Genomic DNA, 15,998 nt, shown 5'->3' on the forward strand with positions numbered 1-15,998 from the left:
TTTTGCAGGCCCATGCTTGATAAGAAAGCCCTCTGGCCTTTCCCCTCATAACTTTTTTCAGAGATCATTTCAGGTGCTATCTGCTTAAAAAAATTTCCAATTTCTCCACCAATTTGGAAGTACCTTTTTCTCTCCTAAAATTAGTTTATAATTATTTATCTCTATATATATTTTTTCTTCTTTCAGGCAGAGACAGTTTTCTTTTGTCTTTTTATCTACAGAGCCTTTGACATAGTAAGTGACTAATAAATACTGGTTCAATTGACTTGAGATTCTTTTTTTCTGTATCACTATGCCAGAATTCAATGTAGTACTTTTTGCCTTTGAACAGAAATCTAGTTTAAAAACCAGTTTGGTACTTAGATGGACTTCAGTGTGTGTAGAAGAAGACTTGATTGAAGTTTTTTTTTGTTTGTTTGTTTGTTTGTTTTCATATTGAAATGGATTAAGAAATGATGTTAAGCAAGTTCTTTATTATATAAACTTAAAATTGTAATAAATTATTTCTGCTCTAGGACCAGGGAAGTGTGAGTCTTTGTTAAAAGAGGATGACAGTCAGAAAATCTTTCAAAAGTCCTTTCTATTTTTCTTATCCTCTGATGATATTTAAAGTCTTATTTTTAATCAATTCAAAGAAATACTGATTAAGCTTATAGTTACAGAAAGATCTGTTCTAGAACATGGTAAAAAAAAATTAAGAAGAAAAGTATCCCTATCCTAATGGAGATGACAGTTTATTTTGTGAGGGGAGGTGATATGGCAAGTATGCAAATAACTTTAATATCATATATGTTGAAATGTATTAGAAAGTTCCAAGTAATGTCTTTTAAAGGAAAAAAAAAAATATATATATATATATATACACACACATATATATATATATATATATATATATATATGGATCAGAAATGTTCCTTTTAAAAGGAGATTTTTCTTCTAAGATTCAAAAGATAAATTCAAGAAGCAAAGAGGGGATAGTAAAAACACACTAAGAATAGAGGATATTGAAGATTAAATGCATAGAAGTGATAAAGTACAGGGTATATTGGGAGACAAGATAATTAAGTTTGGTAAGAACGTTGAAAAATGAAAGAGCACTAGCATAAAATAAGGCAGAAGGATAGGATAACTTTAAATTATGAAAGATAATTCATTCTAGGCATAATAAATACAACGTTTTTGTGAACTGAGTTGGAAAATTTTGTGTATATATGTGTGTGTGTGTGCTGTTTCTCACTAGGCAATAGGGAGCTATTGCAGAGTTTTGAATAACAATTTATTGTTGTTCAATAGTTTCAATCATGTCTGACTCTTTATGATTCCATTTGCGGTTTTCTTCATAAAATTATTGAAAGGACTTCCCAATTTCTTCTCTAGTTCATGGGGAAACTGAGGCAAATAAGTTAAATTACTTTCTGAGAGTTACATAGCTAGTAAATGTCTAAGGCCAGATTTGAATTTGGCTCCTCCTAAGTCCAGGCATGGCACTCTATCCACTGTGTCATCTAGCTGCCCAGACTAACTTGATTAGATCTCTGCAAAAGGAAAATGTTTTCCAGCAATGAAGAATGGATTGGAGCACTGAGGAGCAAGAGTCAGAAAAACTTAGTAAAAGGATATTGCATTCATTCAGGTAATTTGGTATTATGAACCTATATTAATAGAATGATGAGAACAAGAGTAGGAAGGATAGGAAAGAAACAAATATGAGCTAAAATTAATAGTTCTCAGTTACTTAATGGACATGTATGATGAAGAGAGAAAAGGGTAAGAGGTTGCCAAAGCTTTGGACGCGGATAACGGTCTGCCATTTAGAGAAATAGTGTTGGAATGAGGGCTGTTTTTAGAGGGAAAGGTGATAAGTTTGGTTTTGGATATACTGAGCATATGGTACTGGAGGTGGGACATTCAGATGGAGCATGAAATTCTGTCCTTTTTTGCTTTAGAGGGGAAAGTTTAATCCCTGAAGTCGATGAAGTTATTAAATTTAACTAGATATCAACATAGAGACAGGGACAGAAAACAATCAGTGATGACAAGTTGACTTTTATGAAACATACTGTACCTGGACTTTTTTTTAAGTGTCTAGTTTTCTTTTGGTCACTGTAAATTATACAAAGCATATCCCCCTGCCACTTTAGAGTTCATATTCCTTACTGCTCCATTATGCTGAATTCTGTTGTCTAAATCAGCAGAACAAAGATTGAAGTTTTAAATGAAAACAGGTGAAATGTTTCCAATTTCTTTTATCAGCTTTCATTTTCAAAACTGTGTTATTCTTTCCCAGTCTTGCAATTCACAAATTGGTTTTCTACACTCCATTTAGCTTACAGGCTTCTTCCAGGTGAGTTGGAAGGGAAAATGTATTTTTTTTTCTTTGTCTCTTCTGGAATATACTACTTGTTCCCCCAAAGACACCTGGTATTCCAGAGCATCCTCTTACTTTCCCTTTTATATTAAAATTTTTAAATATCTATTTTATCTCTTCATTAGTCTGATCATCAAGATTTCAGGTTAATTTATATATTCAACAAATTTTATTATTTTTTGTTCAAATTTTGATATAAAATATTTCAACATGCACTTTATTCTATAATTTCTATAAGGATTATAATAGAATCAATTATTGATTACTTTCTATTATTTGTCAGATTTCTAATCCACTGCCACATATATATATGTAGTTCCATACATACTATATATACACACATATTCATACTCATAGAGACAAATACAATTACTATATTTACACCGATTTGTGGTTATATTCCAAATCAAATCTACATTGCAAAAATATTTCTTCTTGTTGCTTAACATAAGTTCAAATCACAGATGGACCAAGAAATGTAAAATGCCACAATAACACAATATCCATTAAGCTCTTTTGTTGTGACTGCTTTCTGCAATTCAGTTTCTCTCATACCAATCAAATATAGAATATAGTATCCACTTGTGACAAATTTTCAACTCTTTGAGAAAGAGCTATAACTCTAATTCTTTTGTCCCAAAAAGACTTAATCAGTGAATTGTGATATACTCAGATTTTTACCTGTGATATCTATCAATATTTACCTGAGACAGTTGGTTAATTCTGCATGATGCCTTCTTCAGTTCTTAGAAAGAGTAATGATTTCATCTGTGTGAGCCCTCACTGCATTGATACACTTCTCTCACGGTCAACACCTGAGCATATTTTCTTCATGAATTTCCACAGCCAAAAAGAAGGAACAAAATCTGTTAATTACTCTGCTCATAATAATTTTTTTTTTTTTAAGATAGAATGGCTCTAAGTCAACAAGTATAGAAATCTATACCATTCCGGTTTGATTTTTAGTTTCAGTTTGAGTTGGATTTTCCAGAATTTGTTCTCCAGAAACATAAACAAAACAAAACCAGGGTCATTAACACAATGCTCTTAGGAAAATTAACAGATATGAAATGAATTGTTCTGTAATAAACAAAAAAATGAACGCTCTCCCTTATTTTTATTCTTAATCCACCATTCTCTGTACATTTTGGTTCTGCTTTTGAATCAAAGAAAGGTTAAAAAGATAAAAGAGTGATATAGTTTTTCTTATGCTTGCCAGCATTCCAATATATCAAAAAGAGGGGAAAGAAAAAAACATTGATCTCAGCGTTTGCTCTGAATTTGCTCATATGTTCCAACTTATGTGTTAGCCAACACTATCTATTCAAATTGTATCATTTCTTTTTCTTAGAACTAAAAATTCCCAGAAAGATAAAACTATAGGCAAAGCTTTTAAGGTACATGAATGCTAATATCTATTCTTAAATTATGGCCAGATAAAATTAAAATTTCAGGTGGAGGCAAAAAAAAAGTTTCAAGTACCTGGATTTGGAGTTGGAACACAAATTCTAAAAATGGCAATATTTCATTGAAAAATCAAAGCAGATTCATTTGCAATAAAGGACGAAAAGAAAAATTGGGATACAATGGGACATTTAGAATCTTACCCCATTTCTTTCCTGTTACCCTCAACAATTTAATAATGATAATATGTGGTATTTAATAGTTTCTTGTGTACCCTATCTATTCCACTGATCTACCACTCCATTTCTTAGCTAGTACCAAATAGTTATGATGATTGCTACTTTATAATATAGTTTGGAATCTGATACAGCTGAAACACCTTCCAATACATTATTTTTTCATCAGTTCCTTTAATATTCTTGATATTTGTATTTTCAGATAGATATTGTTACTTTTTTCCTAGCTCTAGAAAATAATTGTTTTTTAGTTTGATTGGTATGATGCTGAATAAATCAATTAATTTAGCTAGCATGGTCATTTTTATTATATTGGTTCAGTATACCCTTGAGCAACTGATGTTTCTCCAACTGTTTACATCATTTTTTTTTTGTAAGAAGACTTTTTAATTATGTTGATATAGGTCTCATGTGTATTATAAATGCACACATATTTTAGATATCTTAAAGCTTGTATAAAATTTTCATCCTTAGCAATTTGGTAATATCCTTCATTAAGAATATAAACTATAAGGCAGAAAATAATGGAATTTTTTTGCTTTTTTTTTCTTTCAGATACACATTTGCAGTCCCCTGAATATGATCCTTAGCATCTGAGTTGCTGCCATTTTTTGGTTGTTTTTAAAATTTTTTTCTTAGTGAAATTAGACAATTTAGATATATATTCATGTAATTAGAATCATATAGCACTTAATAGTTTTTAAACAAAGTGGATGATAAAATCATGTTTTATCAGATCAGAAATATATTTAGAATATTCAGAAAAACATTGAAAAAAGAAAAAAACCACTATTTTTTTCCTTAGATGTAGATACCTTCAAAAATATTGTCAGTTCCTAACATTCATCCATAGAATAAATGCTCATTTGTAGTAGGTGCCATGTGAATGGATAGAAGCAAAGAGGAGGGTAGACCCAGAAAATGCTGAAGATAATTTGATATAAAGGAAAACTTGCATTCTCTAAAGTAATATTGTAATTTTTTGGACAATATAAATGCCTAAAAATTACTTTTAAGTATCATGTTGGGCTTTTAAACTATGAAAGACCTCACCAGAAAGATATCTCCCAGTATTTTAAATCCAAAATAAAAACAAAAAAGCAATATGATGTAGTTGGAAGAACAATGAATAGAAATTAAAAAAAAGAAAATAATGTCAGATGTTCCATTCTTTCCTCATTTATTTGCAGTCTACAAATGGCTTTTCATGGCACAATTCCTGAATTTAAATTCTGGCATAGAGATTTACCACATACTTTTTGAAGTTAAGAAAATATCTACATGTCTGAATTCCATTCCTAAGTCTGATATGGAACAGCCAAGTGACCTTGGGTAGACTGTTAGAGGTAGAAAAAACTTGATCCAGATTAAAACTTTCATTTTGTAGATAGAGAAATTATGATCCAGAAAAGTAAAAGATTTTTCCCAAGCCTTATTTTTCCTATATTTTGTTTTTTTCCTCTCTATAAGGTGATTGTTGGATTAGATGATTTTAAAGGTTTCTTCTTGGACATTCTGTGATCCTAGCATCTAGGAAAGTGTATGATGTTGTATATTCTTACATTGTGCTGACTGCCTTGGAAAGCAGTACTTTATATTCCCCCATGCAAATTATGATTAAGGACTATTTCATTGCTCTTTCACCTATAACTCATACTCAATATGAGGAATAAAAAAAGTTTATTTTATTCAATGGATTGCTTTCCTAATACATTGGGGATGAAAGGTAAAGTAATTGTATGTCAGCAAATGTACAAGACTCCCTTGCTTCCAAAGGGAATGATAGGTAAATTTCCACCTATCATTGTGTTATGGATGGATCCCATGCCTGTTATGAAATTCACACAAAATAGAACTAAATGACAGACACAATAAATTAGAATGTAGAAATGAATAAAAGGTAACTTTATGACTAATCTAAGTGATATGAAGAAATTATTTCTGTACATTGGTACTTGAAATCATTAATCACATTTCCAGAGAACCTTGTTTAATTTGAAATCTTTTTTCATGCATTGTGAGAATATTTATAATTTTATTTTGGCCTGGTTCAAATAATAAAAAAAATTATTAATATAGTCTTAAGTTTTTAAAATAATTCAATAGAGGAAGGGAATAAGCTTTTATTAAGCACCTATTATGTGTCAGGAACTATGTTAAACACTCTAAAAATATTAATTAGTGTAATACTCATAACAAACCGTTGAGTTTGTTATTGCTATTATTCCCATTTTATAGTTGAGAAAACTCAGGCAAATATATATTAAATTATTTTTCCAGAGTCACACAGAAGTATTTCGTCCATACTAGTAAAACAGAAATAGTGATATGCCCTCAACCAAGAATTCCCAGTCTGAGTATACTTTCAGATGAGAGTGTTTCTAAGTTGGAAGGTGGTAAGAAGTAAGATTGCTGTCAATCTTAGCCCAAAAGCTAGATTAATCTTCTTCTTCCTCTTGATGAAGCCATTTTGATTTAACAGATAGCACTTGCATGGGGTTAGGAACATGTATTTGCATCCATAGACGATGTTTACTATTTCCAGCTTCAACAGAGCATAGATAAAATGAACAAGGGAAGCAAAGGATACTATTACTATAGTTTTGTCAGAATGACAGAAGTTGTCATTAAATTTTTGTAATGTCATTAAATATTTGTAATTCACACACACATCACACATACAATAATGTAAATTCACACAGAGAGAAAAGCACACACATACACAAACCCATGTTGGGGATTGAGGTGAGGAAGACATTCATGAATAAACTGAGAGAAATTTTCTGTGAGCCATCATAAGACTATAGAATTTTTATAAGACATATCATTTCCTTGCTCTGATTTTTTCACTTGTTATTCTCCTGCCTGGAATTTTCTCTCTCCTAGTCTCCCTTTAAGTACCAGTGAAAATCTCTTTCTTATAAAAAGCCTTTCCTCAGCCTCCTTAATGCTAATGCCTTCCCTTTGATGGTTATCCCCAATATACCCAGTATATATTATGTATCCCTTGTAAGCATGGCTGACTTTTGTTATTTTCATTCTCTATGAAACTTAAATTTAGGAATTTCAAATCATTATTGAACAACTTATCTAAATAATATATTTTAGGTAAAATTCCATGAAAAATTGTTTCCTATGATAAATTAACTAGTCCACATTTAAAAGGAGTAAAGTTTTTGTAAATGGAAGTCACTTTTCACTGTTACAATTTGCAAATATCAGAAAAATAAATCCATAATTGGGAGTATGGGGAAACAATTCCTTAATGGTTCCCTCTGTAGCTTATGTATATACCAAATTATATCCTAAGTAAGTTTGTTCCTATTTCCACATTTTCCATTTAACTAAAGAAAGCTAATTAACTAGGACCCCCTTCTGTGAAGTGGTTATAGAAAATGATGTGTAGATATTAACTCAAATTGTGCTCTCTTCATATTTTTTTCCTATTACCTCAGCACATTCCCTACCTAATCATTCCTTCACTAACACAGGACTGCTTGATATATAGTGTATGTATACTAGAGCTAATTAACCATGAGACCTTTGTTTCAGCAATGAAATCCTCTCACTAGGATTTCATTCCCCACCCCTCACAAGGTATAATTTCATTCAAATTTCACAGTAACTCAGAAATACAGAATGAATGATAAGGAAAGGGAAATCCACCTCTAATAAACTCAGAAAGCTTGCAGCTATCCTAGTTTTAATAGCACTCAGTTCCTCAGTTCAGAGTCAAGTATTCCATATGTTCAAGCCATTTATAGAATAATTATAGTCACTTCTGGTGGAATTAAAAAAAAATCTCTTCCCATAAAAGTTTGCTTGTGGGAGAAAAAACCATCTTTATTTATGAACTAAACAAAATCTTCCTATTATCTGATTTTTTGCTTTAAGTCATCAGTGCCCATGAATGCCAATCTATCTCCAGTTTTTCCTTAAATCATATAGAGGTCAGAGCCAACAGCAAGGGAAAGGGTAAACAGTAAGACACCCTCCCCAATAGAACAAGGGAAACAAGCAATGGGAGGAATGAATTAAATCATCCTTTTACAGCTATTTTTCCGTTTCATTGATTCATATACTCAGTTTTGCTGCCATGCTTCATTGTTAAAACAAAAAAGAAGAAGAAGAAGAAGAAGAAGAAGAAGAAGAAGAAGAAGAAGAAGAAGAAGCACGAAGAAGAAAGAAGAAGAAGAAAGAAGAAAGAAGAAGAAGAAGAAAGAAGAAGAAGAAGAAGAAGAAAAAAGAAAGAAAGAATAAGGAAGAAGAAGAAGAAGAAGAAGAAGAAGAAGAAGAAGAAGAAGAAGAAGAAGAAGAAGAAGAAGAAGAAGAAGAAGAAGAAGAAGAAGAAGAAGAAAGCTAGATGAGACCTCATTTTATAGATGATGAAATAAAGAGATTAAGAGATTGGTACAAAATCATACAGCTATTAAAGTAACAGCCAGGATTAAAATCCTTATGTCGAGCCCAAATCCAGTTACAGGTTGTCATGATTGACCAAATTTGGGGATCTCTTTTCCAGTTTGGATATTCACATGCCTCTGAATTTGTTGAACTTTGATTTTTTGATAATTCTTCCACCATTAACATTTATTTCACTTATCCTAATTTCATTCATGTAGATATTCTTTCCATCAATGGTGATCTCAACTCCTCTATTGCTTAGCAGCTATTCTAGTCATTGTAAGCAGGAATTGCATCATTTCTTGTCCACAATGCTTAGAACAGAGCCTACTAGATGGTAGTAGCAATTGTTGATTGATTTATTACTTCAGGCAGTAATCCTCTCTGTATTTTCACATTTTAAAATAGGTAGACAGGCCTTTGGATGACAAAGCCTGGGGAGGAAATAAGTATTTATTAAGTACTATTCCATACTAGGCACTGTGAAAAATGCTTTTAAAATAGTCTCTCATTTAACCCTCCCAACTATTGTGATAAATAAGTGCTATTATACTCATTTTATATGTGAGACAAATAAGACAGAGATAAGTGACTTGTACAGAGTCACATTGGTACTAAATGTCTGTACCTCTTTTTGAAATCTTTGTAGCTTGAATTTTGGAGTTTACTGATTAAACCTCTAAAAACCTATAAAAAGTCATTAGATCAATTTGGAGGAGTCAAGCTATCCACAAATATAGAAATTCATCTCAAATTCTGTATATGATCTAACAAACCCATTCTGATTTTTTAATATCATTGGTTAAAGGTTTTTTACATAGGAATATTTGCTATAGTTTTTAACTGCCCTTAAATAAAACAGAAATTAATATAAAGGGATAAACCATTTTTTAAAAATTAGGTATTCCAAATGGTAAAGAACTTTGTAGAAAATCATTTATAAAGTTTCTAAATGACTAATATTCTCTGATCAAAAAACCATTCCACATATAGGACCTACATATTTTTCTCTTTTTAAAATAATAGCTTCTGTCTTCCAGTATTGTTTTGTTGTTGTTGTTGTTGTTGTTGTTGTTGTTGTTGTTGTTGTTGTTGTTGTTGTTTTGTTTTTGATGAGGCAATTGGGTTAAGTGCCTAGGATCACACAATTTGGAAGTGTTAAGTGTCTGAGTCCAGATTTAAACTCAAGTTCCCGACTCCAGGAGTATTGCTCTGTACACTGTGCCATCTAGCTGACTCAACATATTTCTTGAAACTATTTAATGCCACTTTAAAAATTTTTTCTCTTCAAAACATGAATGGAAAAAAAAATTCGCCATGCTTTTTATAAGAAAATAACCCCTTAATCCTTTAAATAATTATTACCATTTTCAAATAAGCAAAACCCTTATTGCAGGGGAAGAGGAAAAAAACAAAACCCTTATTGTTTTTTCCTCTTCCCCTGCTTTTTAATCACTTATCAGACTGACGTTGGTATTTTAATAATATTCTGACTATTTGAGAAATAAGTGAAAGATTAGGGCTTTTTTTGGTGGTTGTTGTTGTTGTTGATTTGTTTGTTTCCAGTGATATATCCTAGTGAGTACAATAACTTGAAAACTCCTTTGGAGAATTTCAGTACTATTAAATGATATTAGCTTGGCAGGAAGATCTGAGTTCAAGTCTTGTCTTCAATATTTTTTGGTTATATGATCATGGGCAAGTCATTAACTCTTTTTAAAAGAAGGAGAAATAATACCATCTGATTCTCAGGGTTTTTGTAAGGATAAAATGGGGTGTTTATTTAGTGTTTTGCAAAGTTAAAGATCTTCATTATTTTTGTGGCCTAGAAAATGTGGGGAGAAGTTCTTCATAATCACAACAGTGAGACATATCAAGTGATGAATAAATGCATGTAAAAGAATATTGAAATCATGCTAAATTCAAAAGATAGTTGGACTTCTCTATGCCAGATTATGTACTACTTCCTCAAACCATTTACAGTTATTCACTGAGGAAAAAAAATTAATATTAGTCCAACAGGACAGTCCCTTCATGAAGCTATTGTGGGGACTTCTTAGTACTTAGAATTATTCTAGAAATTTCTGAATTGGTAATTTGGTTTAAATTTATTTACTTCAGTTCATTGTATCCTAACTGTTTTCTATTATGGAAATCCTCCCCCACCCCAAAAAAAATGTTGAAGGTAGTCTTTGATTCCCCTTTTTTTCTCTTGCTGCAATTTTAGAAAGATAACTAACTTTTTTGAAGTTTGAGATGATTAGCAGGATCAAATGTTCCTTTATTTAACATAAAATAAGTATTGGATCACATATTGAGAGATAAATAATTTATTCTGAGCATACAACATTATGACCACAGTAAGGATGTTAGGGAACAATTTCTTAACAAGTACAATGGATCTTTCTTTGTCTTAAAAGAACAAATATGTATGTGTTTATGTATATAAATGCACAGATATTTGTAAGAGTAGGCACAATATTTGTATAAATATAAGACATGTGAAAATAAATGCAACAGAATTCATGGATACAAATGAGAATAGTTATTCAAGAGTAGTTACCTTGCTATATATTTGTGTTAACATGACTCCATTTTGGACCTCCTTTCTTCTTTCTTTCTGTTTTTTTTTTGGGGGGGGGGCATGGTTTTAGAATCAATTTAAAGAGCTACACAAGAAAATCAGTATTATTATTCAAACTAAAAATATTTTTAGCTATTTTTAAATATCAAACCCATCTCTAAAAGGGAAAAAATGCAACACTGTAAATATTTAGAAGAATAAGGCTCAAATAATAAATATCAGAGGGAGGGTTTGAATTCAGATCCTTTTGATTCAAACTCTAGTATTCAAATACATCAATGTAATTAAACAGATGACAAGAGACTGATATTCTTACCATAGGTTTGTACATGCCAGAGTACAACAGGACTGCATTAAAATGCAATTCAGAATATTTAACAAAATAAGGTAAAATAAAATGGAGCATAACAGATAATATGTAGTTTTCTAGGCCATTTGTTGTTGCAGAAAGTTGTTCTTTTGGGTTCTACGTTTTATGGCACTATTAAAACTTTAACTACATAATTGAATCAAAGTGGTTATATTCTTCCTGCCTGAATTCTATCAGTAAGAAAATGAAATCTCATGGAATCAAAATAACCTCTTTAAATATACATTTTTCCTGTTTCTACACCAATCCAATAATGAATAATTTGAGAATGTGATGCTTTGTGTACTTTTAACAAACACCTTCCTTATTTTTTTTCATGAAATTACAGATTGTGTTTTTTTTGAAAGGCTATCTGCAGTCACAAAAATAGAAAGTATTTTGAAATGTAATTGGAATCTAATAGCCTCTTATGATTCTTGAGAAATTAAAAAATGTCAGTTACTGTGGAGTTAAATACGAAAAGCTCATCTACAATTACCCTTAAACTGTAGCATTACTACAAACATCAGCAATAGTGCAAATACAAAATATTATATATAACACAGGTCATCATTTGGAATTATTTCACTTCCCACTATCCAATACAAGATTCCCCCCCCCCCAATAATATGTTTGCTTTTTTCCTTACATTTTCTCCCATGTTATCAAGTAAGGAAATATGAAGTAAAATCTCATACAAATTAACAGGATTTTTTGCCTACTGTGAAAGATACACTGGAAGATCACTAAATTCAAGTTTGAGTCAGAAGAGTAGTCTTAGAAAAGTGTCCCATGTGCTTCCTCCTTAGAAACCTAAACAAGGAATGATTGTGTTTAAAAATTGGCCATGGCACGTCAAGCTTACTAACCTACCTGCAATATTTAAGATCTAATTGACTAGTAACTTGGGCATACTTTCCAAAGACTCCCATCAAATTTTTTTTCTCTGCTCAAATTCACAGAAAAGAGAATTTTGTAGCTCTGAGTTGATTCTAATGTGCAATCTGTACTTTTGATTAAAAAAAAAAAAGAAAACTAATGGGATTGGTAGCCTTTTAGGACACCCATACCTTATGATTAGTACCAAATGCTAAAGGACAAACTACTGAAATAAATTTGAGTCTTAGTTTGTTCTCAACTTTACATAGGAAAGATTTTTTTTCATTGTTGCTCATTTTGTTAAGTATCGAAAGCATCAAAATGTTGGATCAAACTAAGCATTTCCCAGAACAGAAAACCACATTTTTTGTAACATAAAGCCAAATTTGTCCCAAATCTAATTATAAATATAAATATAATTATAAATATAAATCTTTACTATACTTCTTTTCTGTGTCTTATAGAATTTTATTAACACTTTTCTTAACATTTGTAGTTAATGATTGCTAATTTATTAGTTGCTTTTTAACCACTATAGAACTAAGTTAGGGTAAGGAGAATGAAGATTAAAAATAATCAAAACTTGGAGTACTAACTTCAAGAGCTTTTACAAAGCAAAACTACATCTGAATGAACATCTACTGGCATCTGCATAATTCACTCTGGCTACCTGCTCAGTTTTGAAAAATTTATTTATTTTTCCATATTCAGTTACTTGTTCATTCATTCTTGAAGTGTTCATTCACTACAAAATCCAAAGGACTGTAACAAGGCATAGTCCCAGGCCTCAGATTACTTTTAAGTTAGCCAAAGAAGACATTTTTAGTGTTGGGAGTTTTGGAAAGAGTGCTAGACAGTGAATGAGAGAATGCTCATACTCTGACCCCTAAACTCAGTAGCTGTGTAATGATAGTCATGTCACATAAATCTTTTGATATTCACTTTTAAGACTGGTTAGAAGCACTTTCTTTCCTATATTATACTTAAATTTATCTTATGGTTTTCATTCATGTAAAGCTATTTATTCAGTTCTTCTAAGATCCAAATGTATCATTACCCTTTTTATACTTATTGGGGACTTAACCATTTAGGAATGTAGAAGCTTACCATATTTAGGAATGTAGAAGCCACATATAAGTGAAAGCAAAATGTGGGGTTGGGATTGCCCATTCTAATTCTTCATGGTTTCACAATAAGTACAGGGAAATCCTAAGGCACAATGCTTAGATTTTGTTGGATCCTTAAACAATGTACCTAATTGATTGTCTCTACTATTATGTTTATGTAATGTGACCTTCTCAAATAGAAGATACATTACTTTGAGTAACTCTCAGATTAGTAAGGCAGTTAGACTTCTATAAGCAGTTGTCTTCTCTCCCTTAAAAAATAAGTCATAACCACACAATATTAAATGAAAGATACTAGACTACAAAGTTGGATGAAATTCTCATATTTTATAAACCTTTTCATAAATGCTTCAGCTAAAAATAAATAAAGATGTGTTAAACTATATTGTGCATGAAAACTCATTATCTTTCTTCCAATCTTTCTAAAAAGGTGTAGTCCCGTATATATTGTACATATGGATTATGGATTCAGTTAAAGATTTAGATAAGACAGTTAATTGGCAGAGTACTTGGAGTAAGGAAAACCCATCTTCCTGAATTCAAATCTGCCTTCAAAGCTGCCTTATCAGCTGTGTGACCCTGTGCAGATCATTTAACCCTGTTTACCACAGTTTCCTTATCTGTAAAATTAGCTGGAGAGGGAAATGGCAAACTGGTCCAGTACTTTATCTAGAAGACCCAAATGGAGTCAAGAAGAGTTGGCTAACACTGTAATGACTGAACAGCAAACATATTAAATGCTTTTAAATGTTTTCAGAAAAGAGGATGTCACAGAAACCCTCCTTCTGTTATAAATTTCCAATATCACAACTAGTCTTTAGGGACCAGTCTTTTGGGACTAAAGTGTCTATCATTTTAACACTAAAAATTAGAAATAGAAGAATTCCAGTGGGAAAGGTACATTATTATCTTTTTTTTAAAATGGAGCCTTGATATCTACTTGAAGGTGATTACCATTTAGGAGACCCTGGTCAATTTATTTTCTCTAGATTCTTGTGTTCTGTATTTGTGGGAGCTGAATGTTGTTGAAACAGCATGTTCAATTCTCTGAGGAAGAATTGTCTCTCAGTCCTCAATAATGACCTTTTAATCATATAGTAATATGATTTTAGAAATATAACATATATACCTTTAATCAAGTAATTGATGAAATTATATAGATATACGATTAAAGGTAATTGTTAATGAGATCACAGGAGAAGTCCTGTCCCTTTTTTTTTTTTCAGACTTATGATGATGAAAGAACATTATACAAAGAAAAATAAAGAAGGAAGGCCAATAAAGTTCTCCAGCTAAACTTACAATTTGCATGGCACAAGCAGTCTTTTGATAAGCTTTCAAAAGACTTTATAGTTATCCAAATGACTAGCAACAATGTCCAAAACAAACAGTGACAGAAGTACTTGAGAAATTCTGAAAAGTTGCTTTATTCAATGGACCATTAATCACCATTTTCTCTAATTAGTTTTAGAATAATTCCAATATTAAATATGGGGGAAGAAATACATTTAAATAACTTGAGTCATTAGGAGAGATTATTTCAAATAATCTGCTCTAGGTGCATATTTCTAAATAACATTACAATTGAAGTTAGGTGACATAGTGCCTAGGTTTTATGGCTCAAATCTTCAGAGACATTTACATTTGCCTATACAACTCCAGCATTTAGATTTAGAAGGGTATCAGATATAATGTGTAATGACTGCGTATTTAAAATCAGCCGGAGTCAGGAATTCAGGTTAAGGGAAAAATCTTCAATCTTTATTGAAGTGAAGAGGTGAATAGGTATTGCGATAGCAATATGGGCAGCTGCGACAGGAAGCCAGCTAACAGAGGGAGATCTGAGCTGAAGAGTTGTCGCAATGGCAATGCGAGCAGTCTCTCCTTCCCCTTCCTTTTCCACTCCCCTGCCTCCACCCACCAAAATCGTCATTTCCTATACAACACATCAGTACTTGCACAAAGAGTGGGCAGAGACCATTCTTTCTCCAAGCTTATATATTAATAGAGTATGGTCCAATTACTATTTAGCCTCATGTGCTTGGGACCTCAGTGCATCAACCCGAGCCTCAGCCCATTACAATAATGTATTCTAACTTGTATCTAAACAAATATCCTGTATACTTGAAAAATGGTCAGCCAAGACTTACTTTAAGATCTTTCTTGAGGGAGAACTCAACTCACTTCTAGTTTTAAATACTGTGATTTAAATTATTACGAATATCTTTACTTCTAACATGTGATTATCTCCAATTTTTACATACAATGTCTATATGATTCCTTCTTTAAGCTGTGTCCTCTGGGACCAACACAAATAATCTAATTCTGTTCTGATATGATATTCCTTCAAATGCCTAATATGTACTTTCACTGTTTAAATCCAGTTCCTATAATTAATTCTAATATGGCATCATTTTCCTGCTTGATTTCCAGTTTATTTTCTTTCTGAGGTGTGTTAACTGTTTCACAATTGATCTGAAGTTACAACAGTAGAGTGTCACTATTAATTCCATCTTTCTAGACTTCATACCTCTCCTTGTAGAGTTTGATCAAATTAGCTTTTAAGCTGCATTTCTTTTTTTTTTTCCTTTGCTGAGGCAATTGGGGTTAAGTGACTTGCCCAAGGCCACACAACTAGGAAGTGTTA

The 15,998-nt window shown here is 31.6% G+C and overlaps 1 protein-coding gene across 1 annotated transcript in view; it reads left to right on the forward strand.

Moving 5' to 3' along the window:
* The first annotated feature begins 1,568 nt into the window (after positions 1 to 1,568).
* Positions 1,569 to 15,998, forward strand: part of LOC127557028 (receptor tyrosine-protein kinase erbB-4) — a 313,556-nt gene continuing 299,126 nt past the window's right edge. Inside the window, exons 1-2 of the mRNA XM_051990514.1 lie at positions 1,569 to 1,633; positions 2,288 to 2,344. Of these exons, the coding sequence (XP_051846474.1) occupies positions 1,569 to 1,633; positions 2,288 to 2,344 (122 nt within the window). The remainder of the gene's footprint in view (positions 1,634 to 2,287; positions 2,345 to 15,998) is intronic.

The sequence above is a fragment of the Antechinus flavipes genome, chromosome 3 (genome assembly GCF_016432865.1).
Source record: "Antechinus flavipes isolate AdamAnt ecotype Samford, QLD, Australia chromosome 3, AdamAnt_v2, whole genome shotgun sequence".
Lineage (NCBI taxonomy): Eukaryota > Metazoa > Chordata > Mammalia > Dasyuromorphia > Dasyuridae > Antechinus > Antechinus flavipes.